This window comes from Vanessa cardui, chromosome 5 (assembly GCF_905220365.1).
Source record: "Vanessa cardui chromosome 5, ilVanCard2.1, whole genome shotgun sequence".
Lineage (NCBI taxonomy): Eukaryota > Metazoa > Arthropoda > Insecta > Lepidoptera > Nymphalidae > Vanessa > Vanessa cardui.
In genome coordinates, this window is record NC_061127.1 from 3,556,941 (window position 1) to 3,576,012 (window position 19,072).

The 19,072-nt window shown below is 34.1% G+C and overlaps 1 protein-coding gene across 1 annotated transcript in view; it reads left to right on the forward strand.

The window, feature by feature from the left end:
• LOC124529981 (sodium-independent sulfate anion transporter-like) overlaps positions 1–19,072 on the forward strand; it is a 39,316-nt gene that overhangs the window by 17,004 nt on the left and 3,240 nt on the right. The window contains exons 2-8 of the mRNA XM_047103948.1: positions 7,172–7,348; positions 9,470–9,736; positions 13,656–13,783; positions 14,825–14,917; positions 17,246–17,435; positions 17,682–17,846; positions 18,655–18,842. Coding sequence (XP_046959904.1) covers positions 7,172–7,348; positions 9,470–9,736; positions 13,656–13,783; positions 14,825–14,917; positions 17,246–17,435; positions 17,682–17,846; positions 18,655–18,842 — 1,208 coding nt within the window. The remainder of the gene's footprint in view (positions 1–7,171; positions 7,349–9,469; positions 9,737–13,655; positions 13,784–14,824; positions 14,918–17,245; positions 17,436–17,681; positions 17,847–18,654; positions 18,843–19,072) is intronic.

The following is a 19,072-nucleotide window of genomic DNA, read 5'->3' on the forward strand; positions in this document are numbered from 1 at the left end:
GCCAACCTATTCCATAAAAAAAATAGCAAATTCTTATATATTTAAAAAATAATTCGACAGTTCTCAAATCGGTATAGAATAAAAATACTTTGCTCTCTTGAATATTGTAGCCAAGTACTCAAGCTCGCCTAGTGCCTTTAATTCGATCTTCAATTCGATCAATCAATTCGATCTCGTGGCTGAATTATTATATAAAGTAAAAATTATCGTACCACATTCGTCAGTGTAACGACTAGTAAAAGCGGTCACATACAGTGAGTCATGATCATGAGGCTTTATATAGAATTTCTTTATTTGTATAACAAACAACCCTCGACTAACGCAAACGGTATAATTATACGGTAAGGTATACCGGTGCTTGGCCTTAGTGGCAGTTTAGAAGAGGTGACAAATTCGTATATAAAACTTGCAATTATTATTTGAAGCAAAATAGCACTGATTAATTCATTACAAGGAACGAATTAGCGAAGTAGGTAGCACTGATGATTTCATTGATATATCAAGATCCGAAATATAGATTGGAAATAGGAGGATTAATTCTATGGTAATTCGATGAGACGGTTCTTACACACGGTTTAATACACACGATTAATATATCGTAATATGTTTTATACAAATGTAATGTTGCATTCTTTCTAAAACTGCCATTCAAAATTGTAAATTACTTAATATGCCAAAGGTGGGTGTCCGCCATTGTAATCTTAACCTTTTATCTTTTACTTTCCCAATTTCACCTTCTTCTGAGAGGAATTTTCTGAAATACTTAACCCATATCTTACTTTGACTATCTTTAACTCATAAAAATATACCGATTCCCATATTTTAAATATTGACAAAAATCGAACTTCGAAACAATCTTTCAAACTCAATTTCGCCATCTTGTTTGATGAAGGATACAAAAATTTTCAGCATTTGTTTTTAATTCATTATCATAACACTAAATGTCAATAATCATAAACGATCCCTTAATGGATTAATTTTAAGAATTCATCACTTAGCTACGGTACATTCCATATTAATTTTCTTTTCCTATTTTTTTTCCCATAGATCTATGTACATGTTAAGGATATGCATTGTATATCAGTCATTAATTTTAAAATTTTATTCATTAGGATTTTAATGAATTACTATTGTTTAATAAAAATATTTGCTGTATCTATTTTCCTATTCTTTATAGATCATTATATTACTAGAAGAATAAGAGTTGAAACATATAACACGTCTATAGAAAAAATGGCTTTGAACACTACTATTCATAAGATACAATGGTCCCTAAATGTTAACTATGCATTATGAATAGAATTAGTATGTTTTTCCGCATACATTTCTCAGAATTCGATTGCAACACACTTATGAATATGAAATATATATTTTTTTATCTTAATACATTGAATACGATCTACAAATATTTCAAGTGCTTTGTCAGATACATGGTGTAGGAGTTCCTTTTTGAAATGTGTTTGAAAAAGTTGATGTAGGTTGAGTATGCGTAAAAAATATACGCGAAACTTATTCTGATAACACAATATGTTTTTGTTGTTGTTCGATAGAAAATCCAACAACAATTCTTGGTCGGAAATTAAATCAAAGATTATCAGAAAATAAATAAATATTGAGATTAATCGTAATGCGAAGTATTATGCAATTGGTTGGGTTCAAAAAAATGACAAACAAGCTATTATCTCTTAGCTAGTTAGGTGAGGTCAGATTTTATTTGATGAACAAAAATAAATATTTGATACCTATTGCTGCAAAAATAACAATTATGAAATACATTTTAAAGCTTGTGAATATAATCATATAATACAATTACCATTGCCATTTATTTGTTTACATAATAAATTTTGAAGCTTATCAAAACCGCTTAAATAAATAAAAACCGCCTTTCTAAATTATTAGCTTGCATCCGCAGCAGGTTTTCTCATATTTTTTTACCCCCGATGACGGTATCCATACCAAAAATAAGCCCAGATTAAGCAATTAAGAATCATCAGAGACGACCTCCGTGGTCGAGTAGTGTGTACACCGATTTTAATGGGTACGCCACTCCGAGGTCCCGGGTTCGATTCCCAAGTTCATGTAGAAAAAGTTCATTAGTTTTCTATGTTGTCTTGGGTCTGGGTGTTTGTTGTACCATCGTTACTTCTGATTTCCCATAACACAAGTGCTTTAGCTACTTACATTGGGATCAGAGTAATGTATGTTATGTTGTCCAATATTTATTTACTTATAAACTTGAATTTATTATTTTTAAATTACAAATTTTGAGGAATACGTCGATTTAGTAATTAAAAGTATATACAGTTTATGTTTGACAGCGGATTGCTTCTTGAACGGGAAACTTCGCTTCTGCATCCCCAGTCCCCGCTAATATAATGAAGACTAAGAAAAAGAATAACTTCAATAGAAAAGAAAATAAAGAATAACTTCAATAATTAGAGTTATGGGATTTTCTTACCCAGAATTAGAATTATTATTAAAACATATCATTTTTGTTATGTATACAAACAGACAAATGAACTTGAAAGACAATATCCTACTGTCTAGTCTGCGCTGACATATTTACTGTAACTCGATACCAAGTCTTGCATTCATTTCAAGCCACGATTTTCTAGATTTAGCATGTTAATGAAAAGGCTAGTCTGACGAGACTCGTCTGACGTAACAAAGTTGGTATGTGTATGTGGCTTTCACCGGATGGCATGAAAACCTATCTCCTTATTCTTTACTAGAACACGCACTTGATTTTGTTCACGTTTCTCTGACGCAAATACCTACAGTACGTCACAACTTAGATGTAGCATCGGCAAAATTCGTAAAACTGATCACATCCGAATTAAGTACGCTATCCCAAAATATCAATTATTATTTCATATGTGAATATGATCTTTATACAAACGTAATAACTTGTAATATCATATGACGTAATATATTCGCCAACTTGACACGTCGATTTATATGCAGAATGAGATATGAGAATCTATAGCGAAGAATAGCCTCGGATAGCGCGATAGAGTGCTATTTCTATTGGTTATAATTAGGCAGTAATCGGTTTTATTGAATTTGCCGATGCTACATCTATGTATTGTCGTACTACACCCACATATTAATATTAATTGCGTTTTGGAGGGAAATCTTTGACGTTCAACAAATAAAATATGCCACTCAAACCTGTCAAGCTAAAATAGATTATCAAACCAGGAAAAATACTTCACCTTGCTCTAATGCTTTTTATGGCTGTTCACTCTCATACCGCGAGTTCAAAAGGTTGCAAATAATATTACCGTTATAAGCTGTGTTTTGTTTCGACACAAATCAACAATACTTGTCATTGAAGAAGCCCAAGAAGCAATTATATCATCAATATTTAATTATTATAATTTTTCTTGACAATTGTTTTAAAATCGCGTGCACAAATAAGTAAGTTAATTGATTATTTATTGACAATGCACAAAAACCAACGAACTTTGGTTTGAAGGCTTTATATAATACTAGTTTTCGCACGGATTTGTTCACGTTTTAGGAGATGATCGTCAGATATTAAATGTATGAAAGTCCTTTCTTAGAGTTCAAGCTTACTTTAAACCAAATTTCTAATTACCAAACCTCTTGGAGCATCACAGATGTGGTCGATAGACATGGTCAAGCGCAAAGATCTGGGCTTCGACAATCTCTGTCGTGGCAAAGCAGCGATCAGCGTCATGTCACCTTAGTATAAAAGTTATGGTAACACATGGTGTAAGAGAGAACGGTCGTTCAGCGATGCACATCCGAACCACAAATACGTTGTGTATTTGTGGTTCGGATGTGCAGCGCTGAACGACTTAAGGTCATTTTATGACCCCTTGAGTGTATCAATATGAATTAACAAAAGCATGTCCTTCCCTTTGGGAATCAAACTATCTCCATAACACATTTAAATAAATTGGTTCAGCATTTTAGGCGAGAAGAGGTAACAGATATAGTTACTTTCACATGTATATTATTAGCATAGATTATATATATATATATATATATATTATAGTACACACACTAGATCCACATTACGGTATTCCTGATATATTTACTTAATTGGACAAATAAATCATTTAAATTCATACACTGATAATATATGAGACAAGCACGGGAAGCAATCTTTAATTTTTTTATAACAAACTCGATACATTGATTGAACGTTGATGGTATTGTGATAGAAACCTTCGCGCATATGGCAACAACAACTATACAATGTTTAACCTCAAACGTTTTATTTCTCTACATGAACACGTAGAATAGTAACAATAAAACTAAACACCAACTAATATATTACTTTATTATATCTCTCAAAAATTTTCCGAAACTGTTCTTTCGAAGATAATAAGCGAATTATTATTCGCAATATATCTATCTATAATAGTTATTATTTAGATAATTAAAAAAAAAATATTGAGCGATGAAAAAATATAAATAGTGATGTGGTTCTCTTTGGCACATGAAGTCAGAATCATCACTAAGCTAGCGAATTTTTGGTAATAAAGTTTTTTGTTACCGGGCATCTGACTCCACTAAACTTTTGGCAAGTGGGAGTGAAGTCCGAAGCGAAGACGACCCGGGTACTGTCAGGGAAGTTCAACTGCACTAGACGCCTTCGCCATGCCGACTGGCAAGATGCTTCTTCATTAAATTATTTCAAACGTAGCGTGAAGAGATTATAAGAGGAGGGGAATACGTGTGCTGGTAGAGAATTCGATTTTTCGCGGTGCGACAAAGAAAAGTGTTGCCAAATTTTTTAACTTAACTTGCGATGCCCAAAAACTAGCGACAAACTTCAATAAAGAACCGTTAAACAATCATCAGAACTACTATAAATTAATAATGACAAGCCGTGATGTAATATTTGCTTATTAAATCATAAAGACTAGTTCTTCGACTGAAGCATCGTGTATTGAGTCACTTAGATACGAAAAAGTTAATTTAGAGTGAGTACATATTTTTTAAGTTAACGCTCGCAGCATCACTCGTATTTTAGGTTTTGTTCTTCAAGTCTTAAGTATAAAAAAGAGCCATACTCTTCCTTGACTGCAACCTTGCTTTATGCCAAATTTCATCAAATTCGGTTGAATTATTTGGACTTGAAAACGCAGCAGCGTAAATCTTTTTATAACCTTTAATGTCTTGATCTGAGATTTAACCTTAGGATCTCGCAAACTGCATCGGATCAAATTAACTATACGACTATCGAAGCTATTAAAACATATATAATAATTAAGCAAACCCTAAAATTATTCTTAGTATTTTATTATTTGCCTTTTACTGAAGGTTAACGGTATACACGCTACACACACATGTACATTGTGTAGGTATTGTATACACACACTTGCACACATACACATATGGTTCTTCAACTAACCGTGAACAATTGACACGTTGGCTTAGTAATTACATGTAATCATGGCTCGACTAATGATGGATTGATACAATCTAATAAAGTTTTTTAACACTTTACAGTCTAACGCATTTAGTATTCTTGATAATCACATGCCTCGTTGGTCTAACTAGCGTCTGGCTAGCTCATACAGCTACAAATCGCACAAGTATTAGGTTCAAATAGGGCGAGACCATTTTAAATAATTTATAAACTATAAACTTTATTTTCAAAATAATATAAGCACTTTTATTCAATCATTCATTTCAATTAGTTATTACGGAAAAAATATGTAAAATTGGTGTAGATACATATAGTATAGATTTAAGGTAGTAGTTTACTTAACATAAACACATAATATATTAAACTTGATCACTCGTCAAAGTTATTTGTTATATTACTTCTACTTACTTAGAAAACTCCATAGTTTCTCTTAACCCCGAATGAACTTAGCCCTGATCAGTGATCACCGCATATGGGAAAAGGTGTACCAGCTATAAAGCTATATAGTGTATAAAATATAGCACGTAATATAATTTTATTTGGTTTCAAAGGCCTGTGTGGCCTTTGTACCCTGAGTAGGTGCTTCATATCAATTCTACCGCAGCAATATCTTGTAAATAACATCTTGAAACTATTGGTACAAGAAATATGATCAACTTAGTTCACCAAGATAGGTGGTGCATTGTAGATGTAAGGCATCATTAAAATATCTTAAGACACTAATGTATATGGGTAAACATGCCATCAAGTGGATTATAACAATGGCTACCAATTTCATAAAAAAATTAAGGTAATATATTTTCATACATTACATTTTCATATACATATATAATCAATAGTCTTATTCTGTCAACATTCTTTCAATCGTTTATGAATTATTAAAACTGCTTACCAAGTTCAGACTCTAGGCAACATAGTTTTGTGCTTACGTAGATTTCAAGTAATGTGGCCTACATACGTACGTTTACGGATGTAGTGCTCGCCGGCGCATGCGCAGGTTTCAGGTGATTGTAGCCAGCTGGTTCACTGGGTTCAAGGTCACGCCACAAGTTACACTCATACACTGGCTGCGTTCTCGGACCTTGACTTTACTTTGACCTACATCTGCTACAATTGGAATTAATATAATACGTATGACTAGGTTGTTTACTTGTGTAGATTAATTTATTTTTCTTTAATTATATTAGAAAGAGGTTCTATACATTCTCAGTTTTGTTATATGGCAACAAATTTTATAACCTCGTCAAAAATAATTTAAATACAATAAACATTAACAAGTAAAACTGTAATTAATATATAAATAACATTTTTGCTTTTATTATTTCTTAAAAATATTCCCATTATTAACGGTAATTATAAAACAGAACCGATAAATTTCGCAGCTGTTTCGTTTGACGTCAAATATTGTCACTTATTTGAAGTTAGTTCAATAATATTTGAACTGGGACAACTTATTCAGGAAGCATTCCTTTGTTAAAACAACTGTCAAACAAATTTATACAGTTCAGTAACAAAGACCACTATCATCGCCTTATCGCACGTGACATTGGCGAAATAATCTGTGCCTTATTTAAAAAAAAAAAACAAAATTATCGATTTAAGGAGTTTCCAATTCTTTAATCAGACCTTTATAAAAACTCGCATCTTCCTCGAATTTTTTTTTTTTAATAATATATCCTGTGTAATAAATATAAAATTCCATATTCAAATGTGATCCATGGTCACCGTTAAACTATTTCAATGACAAAAGTATTTTATTTGCAGTTGGAAATGGACCGTATCCACATTATTCCCCCACGCCCAAGAAGAACACGTGGAAAAGCGACGCTGTCCGGCGCCTCCGAGCCTGTTGTTCCAAGAAAACTCTCCTCCGAAGGATACCCATTCTTGCCTGGCTGCCTCACTATTCCTTCAGAAGTGGTTTAGCGGATATTATTGCAGGTAATTCCTTTAACTAAGTTTTTTAATGATTTATCTTCAAGTAGAGGAGTTTTTTATGTTACATTGAATCACTTGGGGGCTGGACTCGGGCTAATCGAGACTGAGTACATCAGAAGTTTACTTTACTATGCTTGATTTGAGCAATACGTCAAATTACACAGGAAACATTAAAATATTTATTTAACTTTTTTCAATGTACGTATACATTTTGGTCGTAGTTTCTTTATGATACAACAAAAGTTTAAAATAAATACAATTACTTTCGATAAGGAAACGCGTAACAAATTTCCGGTGTATGATTTGTCTGAAATATTTAAGTCGATAAAACCAGAAGCCGCTGCCTTTTTCTGGAGGACAGGTGCGCGAGCGCATGCGCGATACGCTCCGACGCACGCCTTTATCTGTACACAAAAGATTTGACATAGTTGAAATTTTATGCGTTTTTGCTAGTGATTGCTATATTTAAATTTACGTCATACGTGGAACTGATTTTATATAATTTTTTTAATAATGTTGTAATGTAGTTATGTTCCATTATGCTTTTTGTGTATTTAACGAGCTATTGCCCGTGGCTTAGCTCGCGTGGAAGTTGAATATACAGACTAACCTTAAAATATTACGTTAGTTTTAACCCTATATATTGCCAAATTTACACAATAAAACGGCGATTTTTTATTATATAAAAATAATGAAAAAAGTGTTCTTTTTAAAAATAAATATATGAAATACGATTATACAGTTTATAAAATTTAAGGCAGCCTATTTTAATGAGAAGATTTTCAGCCCAGCCCATATCTGTACTTCTGAACTTCCGTATTATTATTCCGTCTTATAGACGTTTTATTATTATTACGTTAATTCCTTTTAATCTCATATCGAAGTAGAAATACGAGACGTGGTCATAGGCGTCAGACTAATTCGCGACGACATATCAGGTCTTGGGACTTGGGTAGTAATCCAAACTATCCCCGAATGAACAACTTAATTGGAGGTTCAAATTTGGTCATTGACCACTAATTTAAATATTCCTAATTTTTGTTTATCTTCATTATCAATTCGCACTTGGCGATAAAGGAAAACATCTTGAGGAATTGTATGAATCAGATGAAAATCTGCCATACTTACCGATTGGCAATAAAGAATAGGAATGACAACAAAGCCTTTGACTAGCTAGCTATAGGAAATTTACGATATATTTTTTCATAATCGACCGCTGAAATTTTTGCCATTGCATCACATGTAGGTGACTCGTGGAGCAATAACTAAATTATTAATTAAGTATTATAAAATGTTTGTATTAACTCTATGTAATTGTTAGAGCATTATATTCTATACCTAACTTCTGAGTTAGTGAAGCGTTAAATTAGAGAGATTTCTGGTGTGGGTGGAGGCATTGTAGTGTTATTTTGCAAGCTTCGGCCTAGATCTAGGTTCAAGATTTCACTTGTGAAATAATAATCAAATTTGAATATATTAAATTTTATAATTAACTTCCATTGCGCCAGGAATTTAATCATTTTTTCAATAATTGAACTTAACGACTTTCAACAAAATGTTTCTATATCTAAAGTTACATATAGGTTTTTTGTTAAGGCCTCCAATGCCTAGAAGGTGTCTCAACAACACCTTTTGGGCATTTAATCTAATATTTGATACAATGAGGGTTATTGTTGATTGGTCAATATTTTTTTGTTGAAAAATGCTCCGAATTAGAGAACCAGGGCATAGTAAACATTCGACCAGAATTTCAGAAAACATTCAACATCTTGTTTTCAGAAAACATTCGTATCAGACATTTCAATAAAAGAATGTCACAACATAAATATATTTTTGTAGATAAAAAAACTTTTGTAATAATAGCTTTAGAAAAGGTAGCATATTGACTTTCAGAAACAGTTAGTACCTAACTCATTGTTTTAGGAACGCAAAATCGATACGAGGATCATTTATATTAGTCACTCGTCTTCTCTTAAGTAAATATTACAACGATGTAGTAAGCCCTCTGTTAAAAAAAAATTAAATAATATTTTTTTTATAACATCACTATGTACCATTTTTTTTATATTTTGCAAACTCACATATTACCATATACATTTCGATCATTGATTATTTTTTTTACAGGATTGACAGTAGGGCTGACAGTGATCCCACAAGCGATAGCCTACGCGGGAGTGGCAGGTCTGCCTCCCCAATACGGGCTCTACTCCTCATTCATGGCCTGCTTCGTGTACACAGTGTTTGGTTCCGTAAAGGATTCCGCTATCGGTCCAACTGCCATCGCCGCCATCTTGACGAGGGAAAACCTGCACGGTCTTGGTCCAGAGTTCGCAGTGCTGCTGGCATTTTTGTCTGGTTGCGTTGAACTTATCATGGGTATACTTCAGCTAGGTAAGTTATAAGCATTTAGTTTATTTTTAAATTAAACTTTGACACAATTATAATAAAGTCATCAAGCGGTTGATTGATGATCTTTAGACACTATAGAAATAAATTACAGTCATTAGTCATTATTTGAAAACAAATATTACCTCTGTCAGTTTTTATTCTCTGATATAATAGGAAAGTGGACGGGAAAATAGGCCATACGATTGGTCACCACCGACCATAAATATTTATGCTGTTAGAAATAATAACTTTTTCTTACATCACAGCAATGCACCACCAAGTTTACGAGCTAAGATGTTATGTCTCTTGTACATGTACTTACTGTACCTATGTACCTACATGTACCTACTGGCTCACTCAACCTTCAAAATGGAAAACAACCATACTGAGCATTTTTGCTTGATTGTATATATGTCGCATATATATTGCTATACCCAGAAGGGCTTCCACAAAACCCTACCAAGTATAAGAGTATCGTTGCATCGTCTAACCCATCGCTCAATCTCATGTCCTTAAACAAATCTTTATCTGGAAGGGATACTTATTTCTTTGTACCATTAATTTTACTTTACTTTAACTTTGTTTACTTTACTCTAACTCTCTAATCTATACTAATATTATAAATATCAAAGTCGCTTTTTCACGACCAAACCACTGAACCGAATTCTATGATGTTGTGAAGCAAAGCAAGGAAGGACATGGACTATATCAATCAACCCCCTAAAACGAGCGAAGCCGCGGGCAACAACTACTAAAGCATGTTCTATTCTATTATATTCTATCGACACTCGTGATATAAACACAAAACATAATAGTAACTATAAAGTCTGAATAGTTATTGTGAAATCTAAACGGAGACACATACAATCGGGGTAAGAAAACATTCGTCACCTTAAGATCTATTTTCGTGTGCTCAGTATGAGTGATAATCTTACTGATCGAGACTATACAACACTGACAGACACATTTTGACAATTCAGTAGAAGATATTATATCTTATTTGAATCTGTAATGACTAATTACGCCATTAAAAAGGTTTCATGTTGATATAAAACTAGACGTAGTCCAAAGATGTTACACTATTTTGGACCAAGTTATCGTATTGTGTTAGTTTAATTTTATATGCAGTTGTCAGTTTAGTGCTTCAGTTTCAAAAGGTACTAAGAGTTTAAGACTTGATAAAAGAATTAATTTGAAAACTGACGAAGGTTCTCTTACTCTGACTGTACAAGTACATCTTTCAGTGTCACGTGGAGTGTATCAAAACAGGCATTTACGAGAACAAACACATTGTTTATCGACAATGGTCCGTTGGTGTCGAGCGTCGACTGGTGCTCACAGCGTTCGTTTTGTTTCGTCTCATTTGAATACTCTGAGGTCACGGTCGGCGTTTCCTCTTCATTCCAATCAAGTTTAAGGTCTAATGACTAATAATAATTATCTTATTATATAGTCTTAAGTTATTATCATAAATGAAATCTAAGTAATGAAATTTGCTGCAAAGATAAATCTAAGTCAGGAACAGCTCATACTTTATTCAATTCAATTCTTAATTTGATTGTTTTTAGTTGTGCCGACAGAGCACAAATTATTTCGCGAATATCACGTAGGAAGGAGAAGACACGAATGAGCTTGATCGGTACGATTGAGATAAGTAACTCACTTGAATTTTGAAGACATGAATAGGACTATTCACAACTTAATTTTCTTACATTTTACATAGTAATAGTAACAGCCTGTAAATTTCCCACTACTGGGCTACGGTCCCTTTTCCCATTAAGAACAGAGTTTGGAACATATTTCACCACGCTGTTCCAATGCGGATTGGTGGAATGAACATGTTGCAGAATTTCGATGAAATTAGAAATATGCAGGTTTCCTCACGAGTTTTTCCTTCACCGTCGAGCACGAAATTAATTATAAACACAAACTAAGCAAATATACATAGTGGTGGTTTGAACCGCAAACCATCGGTTAAGATGCCCGCGTTCTAACCACCGGGCCATCTCAGCTTATCCACACATTTTACAAAAGAATGAACAATATGGACAACAAACATTCAGTAACTATTGGGCGAGGTACTATTGGTTTATTGGAGGACACATACTTTACATATCACTTTACATACCTATCTCTAATGTCTGCAACGATAAAGAATGGACGATACCGCGTTCGGAAACTTTAGCGACATAAATATGTAATTTTGTTCAATCGAAATGCCAAACAATTCGCCGTAACAGTATGCTTTTATAAATATACGCGTCATTTCACGATAAAAAAAATGATTGTTTGACGTAATAAATAATATTATGATTTCTTCACGTTTTTCTGAAGAAAATTCTTGCGTGCGAGCCGTTCGTTGCAAAATATTTTTATAACGTCATTTTGCAATCAACGCAATGTTTGAAATATTGAATAATTTTTCACGTACGTCGATCATACACGGGTAACGCTGACTCGAACTAAAATTCCCCCTTTTTGTCAAACTTATTTACCTACTTCAAGTTTTTTTGTTCATTCACTTTTTTTTACGAAAATACAGATAAAAAATGAATTTATGTTTATTCTCATACAGTTTTTATTAGTTTTAAATATCTTTGATCTTCTTATGTACAAAATCTGAAGAGCTTTGTTTGAGTGTTTCAATAAACAAAATTAAATTAACAGTAGAAAAAAAGTACAACCATCGCGAAAACCCAAGTTAAAGTAAATTTGAGGTCTTTTTGTGTGTGTGTTTTTAAATGTTTTAGTATATAAGTTATTTCGATATTTTTGCAATTATTTTATTTTGGTGTTAGGACCGCCGAGCATAAGTACTTAGTAATGTTGTTTTCTATTTTCAAGTCTTGAGTGATTCAATAGGACATAATATCTTAGTCTCCAATTTCTGAGGGTGCCAATATCCATAAAAATGGTGACCACTTATAATCATTAGGAGCCGCATATAACTCGTCCGCCTACCAAAGATGATACACATATTTATTTGGTAAATAAATATGTATATCATCATAAGTTGCCATACTAATCTAGGTAGTAAATACAGTAAAAAAAGAGATTAAAAAGTATACATACTATATATAAACAGTTACGACCTTATTTACACTGTTGCGCACCACATAAATAAGCGAGCATGGCACATCAACGTGAGGATACGTTTTAAAAGGTAGAACTAAATAAAGGTAGAATTATATACGCCTTTTTACGCGTCTTTTATTATATCGATTATAGTTTACGTATACCTACATTTTGGTTTGACAGGAACAGACAAATTCTTAATTCACTTTTACAGTATGTTGGATTATATTATGATGGGTCTTTAAAAATGTTTTTGATTTGGAATCACAATATTTATTACACTTTATCGCTTTTATTTTATTTAAAAAAAGGCTTGTATTTCGCTTCGAATTCAATCACAGAATTGAATGAACAATAATATTGTGAATTGTAAAGCTGTTTAATTGAAAAGAAAAATTATACGAGCTTCCTGCTTTTTCCTCTCGCTAGAGGCTGTTCAAAATTGTGGTAGAGTTTAAATATTCTAACCACTGGGCTATCTTACCTCAAACCCAGACCAGCACCACTATATATATGTGCTAAATTTGTGTTTATAATTCATCTCGTGCTCGGCGGCGAAGGAAACGTCGTGAGGAAACCTGCAATTGTCTAAATCCATCGAAATTCTGCCACACGTGCTTTCTACTAACCTGCATTGGAACAGCTTGGTGGAATATGTTCCAAACCATCTCCTTAATGGAAGAGGAGCCCTTATCCCAGTAGTGGGAAATTTACAGGCTGTTACTTTACTTTTACTTAAGTATTGACGATTCAAAATGTTTTATTATAAGTTTACTTAAATAAAATAGACTAATTTGATTTTATTCGAAGTTTATATGATTGGTTTAACAATGGTGTTGCTGTATAGGATTTCTGATCGACTTCATCAGTGGACCAGTGTCAGTGGGTTTCACCTCGGCCGCTGCGATCATTATAGCCACGACTCAAGTCAAAGATATTCTGGGGCTCAGCTTTCCTGGTGGAAAATTCTTACAGGTATATATGCTATACAGTATCAATCATATAATCAGAAATGTTCAAGCAACGAAGCCTGTACGCAAACGACTCATTGTATGAGCCGTCACGTAGTAATAAAATTGTATTTAAAAAAAAAAAAAAAAATACTAAAAAATATGTCTGGTTATTATTATAAAAATATCTATACCTAATAATTAATTTAAACTGAATTGTATTACCTGTTTTAAATAAGACGCAAAAGTGTTCAGTTTTGGCGATTCAGTATCTTCGCTATTACAGCACTAATAAGGTTTTTTAATAGACAATCTATTGATCCAGTTTGTGTACTATTACTTTTTGCTAAATGTAATCATCATTTTTTTGCAAGCGTCAGCCAATTTAATACTTTTTGTTGCTTCAAAGGCTTTCTATCGACCTTCGTCAAATAATTTACTACGAAACTTATCTTTAGGCTCTAAAACACTGATTAAAGACAGTTTATTTTATTTGACTTAAATCATTGGTTATTAACACTGATGCCGCAATAGACGACCAATGGGCGTACAGATGTAAGCCTAAGATTAATTAATCTGAATTTAATCAGCGTTTTGAAACTGGAGATTAACCTATATTTAATATGTACTAAACTAATATATAGCTCTGTATGTGTGTTGCTCAACTAATGACCCGAATTTGTTTAAATATGAAGTAATACATATTAAAGTTATGTAATATAACATGAACAGCAGGACAGACAGGCTTTTTATGCCTAGACGCCTAAACCCGCGCGCAACGACTAGGTCACTATATGGTTACCGTTATAGCATTCACTGAATGAAAAAGTTTTGAGAAACTCTATATTATTTTCATTTGTAATATCAATGTTTTTCTACTTGTGTAATCTGTCAATGTACGTTGTGATAATATGAATCTTTGACTGTTGGAGATACACACACATAGACAGCTCGAATATTGATTTGGAATAACACAGACTTAAATATACTTACAATTACTTGAAGTGTGAATTATTTTAACATGATTTGACTAATTTGTCGTATTATAATATGTGCCTATGTGTAGGTATGGACCGGTATGTACGAGCATATAGGCGAAACCAGACTGTGGGACACCGTGCTGGGCGTTTCTTGCATCGTCGTGTTATTACTTCTAAGAGTAAGTATATACTTATTATTAAAAAATCATACTTACTAAAAAGGTTTTATTTGTAAAATTAAAACCAAAAATAATTTACCAAAGGTCCGGAAAACAAGTCTGCGGAGTTTTTTTTTAATTATAAAAAATAATAAACCCAGTACGAAGGTACCTATTGCTTATTTTATAGAGGTGTTCAATAACAAACAACAATAAGATCCACTAATCCCTCCTCTCCTCCTCCTTGAGGAGAAGGTTTGGAACATATTCCACAACTTGGTTCCATTGCGGTTTAGTGGAAAAAATGTTTATTTAAAACAAAACTAAAATATATATAATGTAAGGTATTTTTTATCTTCGCGATTGACAGACAATATAAGATCAAAATAAAGTTATTTTTTCAACGCAAATCATTCACATTACAAATCTTATTTAGCCTCGCGATCAAAACAATATGATACATCATCAAGTCATCAGATTCGCAAATAACAGGTGTCACTAGGAATTTACCTAAACAGTTTTGTATGGTATCACACGTAGCGATCATCATTCACATTGTACTCGTAACAGACGTTTATCGAGATATAAACACTAACATTAACTCGATCACATCCTGTTACCGGCAAAGCGCTACTTACTGATGTTACGCCTAAATGCGTTAACAATTATTTTTTTTAATTGTCACTCTGCAGTCGTGTTTTATTTTTAATTACTTGCTAGGAATAAAAAGGACGTAACTTCGAATTAGTCTGATTCGATAAATATTACGTGCATTGTACTTATAATTACAATAGGGTTTTTTATGTTATGGATTAGCGGCCGATATGGGTCACCTGATGGTAAGTGGTCACCACCGCCCATAGACATGGGCGCTGCAAGAAATATTGACCATTCCTTATATAGCCTTAAACTTGGGAACTAAGATAATACGTCCCTTTTGCCTGTACATTGTTACACTGGCTCATTCACCCTTCAAACTAGATCACAACACTACTACGTATTTTTGTTAGCCCTTGGATTATGATGATGATGGGGATGGTACCTACTCAGAGGGCCCTCCTACCAAGTAATTTTATTGTGATTAAATAGTTTTTAGTATTAAATTTTATAATCATTGAGATTCTAAGATGTGCACTTACCCACCGTCTGACAGAGGCCAATATGCTACTGGATATTTAGGGTAGGTGCCTTAGTGTAACTACAGTCACAAAGGACATAACACCTTAACTCCCAATGTCTACTATATCTTACAATGCCGATCTTACTCGGCCACTATGCCGTTACTTGTTTTAAATAAAAGAAAGAAAAAATCTAAATAGGATTAGTCCACACGTCTATATTGTTCAGTATTGTAATTTCCTAACAATTGTGATAACGGAAAATGTAAACGTGAAAATATATATTATAATAAATGTATGTAAATGATACGAGCGCTATTGCTGCATTATGAATTTTACGACAATGAACGCCGTGACAAAATCGTCACCGTGTCGAAAAGCTGGACTGAATGTTATCGAACTCTAATTAACTTTTTTTTAAACAGATGTAATGAAAAAGTTATTTTATCTGACCCGGCGTAGACTCAGCGTAATTGGATTTTTATGCACACATTATTTCATTATATTTATAACTGTATATCGGTCTTTCGTGTTTCTAATTAAATATGTATTGTCCAATAAAATGAGCCGAGAGGGGTAGTGTATAGAACGCATACATCCTAACCGATGATTGCGGGTTCAAATCCACAGAATTTTCATGTGTTTAATTTGTGTATATACCTACTATAATTCATTTCGTGCTCAGCGGTGAAGGAATTACATCGTGAGGAAACCTGCATATGTCCAATTTTAACGAAATTATGCCACATGTGAATGCAATAACTCCCACACGAGCAGCGCGGTGAAATATGCTCCTTATTTTTTCCTCAAAAAAGGAAGAGGTGGCCTTAGCTCAGCAGTTGCAAATTTACAGGCTGTACATGTTGTTCACATTAAATAAAAAAATATATATTTACACAGTAAAACTACAATGAACGTTTAACGATAGCTGATACCAAACATAGTAGGTAGCTAACAATAATAGGCTATACTTGTCTCGTTTCGGGGCAAAGACCTCTCCTCGTAAGACAACAATTACAACAATTACTACCTCATAATAGGAACATCATATGGCTCTGCTGATTAATAAAAAAACAAGCCACAATACATTATCAGATGCTAATTTTTTACGATGATTTTTTTCAATTTCTTAAACACAAATTGAATACGTGAAGCTGTTTATACTTTTAGTCTAAGACGCGGTAACATTGAGGTGTTCTTTACTATCATGTTTCTCTGTCATTTTTCACAGAAAGTGAAAGACATAAAGATCGGCACAAAAGACGTGTCAGAGAGCGAAGGCAAGGTGTCGAGACTGAAGGCGGCGCTCGCGCAGGCGCTGTGGTTCCTCTCCACAACTCGCAACATCCTCGTGGTACTGGTGTGCGCCGCCCTCGCCTACTACTTTGACACCCAGAACAAGCAGCCTTTCGTGCTGACCGGTTAGTAAAACTATCTCTAACCCGATTGGTCAAAATCGAAGAAAGGGATTTCAATTGGTGGATTAATAGATCAATCTACCAATTGAAATTCGTTTTTTCTTTACACACATAAGAACTACATATACAAATACCTCCTTATTTGCGAATCAGCAAAATTATTTATTTGTAAATATTGTGATCTGTTAGGTGACTTTCATATGATCCTATGTATTCGCCTTAACAGAATATTATTTGTCGAAATTACAGGCGAAGTGAAGGCTGGTCTACCCCAGATATCTCCTCCGCCGTTCTCTGCCACAGTCGGGAACCATACCTACTCTTTCACTGAAATGGCGTCCACGCTCGGTTCCGCCATTTTTGTTGTGCCATTGCTCTCTATATTGGAGAACATCGCACTCGCAAAAGTGTTCTGTGAGTATATTTATGAATATATTTAAATAAGTGGTTTATTTAAGGTATTTAAATTATAAATTTAGTATAGATATAAATGAATCCATATTTTTCATTTGGATCAGCACATTAACAGATTTACAATTCTGGTTCAAAGTTAAGTCTGGTTCTATACTATATTCCAAACGAATAAGGAATAGGAATATAAACAAACCAACGTATTCCATGCGATTTGCTAATAGCTCACCTATGTTGTGTACTACTATTAGTTCTTGATTAATGAGCCCTTGTTTATAATAAAACACTATTGCACTTAACTACTTATATATTCTCTCTAACTCTCAAAGCTATGATAACAGATTCGTCGACGTTCGAACCACGATCTTATCACAAATCCATAAGGATCTCATGGATTATTCAAGCCCTCCAGCAATGATGTCGCGCCGCTCCGGTTTGATGTTATGTTGTGTACTTGGCTTTTTTTATGTTATAGGTTGGCGGACGAGCATATGGGCCACCTGATGGAAAGTGGTCACCATCACCCATAGACAATGACACTGTAAGATATATTACCTTACATCGTCAATGGGCCACCAACCTTGGGAACTAAGATGTTATGTCCCTTGTGCCTGTCCACTGGCTCACTCACCCTTCAAACTGGAACACAACAATATTGAGTACTGTTATTTGGCGGTAGAATAACTGATGAGTGGGTGGTACCTACCCAGACGGGCTTGTACAAAGCCCTACCACCAAGTAAATCTGTCCTCTTGTGGTTGCATCCGAGTATGTCCCACGCATGTGTATAATTTGTCGAGCGCGTGTGCAGCGGAGGGCAAGTACGTGGACGCGACGCAGGAGATGGTGGCGCTGGGCGTGTGCAACATCGCGTCGTCGCTGGTGGAGTCCATGCCGGTGTCGGGCGCGCTGTCGCGCGGCGCCGTCAACCACGCGTCCGGCGTCGCGTCGCCCGCCGGCGGCCTCTACACCGGTGCTCTCGTGCTCTTAGCGCTTCAGGTAAATTCACCTCGAACTTTATTATTCATACATTAGACTGACATCTAATTTACAGGGAATTGAATTATCTATCGGATAAAAAGTATAATACTTCTCAGTAATGAGGAGAAATATCTCTCAGAAGATTTACACTTTTCATTTGGTTAGATAGAGCATTTTTTAGTCATGTCACTTAAAGGTCGATGGACTCTTTAGATCCTAAGTTACCTATGAGTCAAATTTAAAGAGTA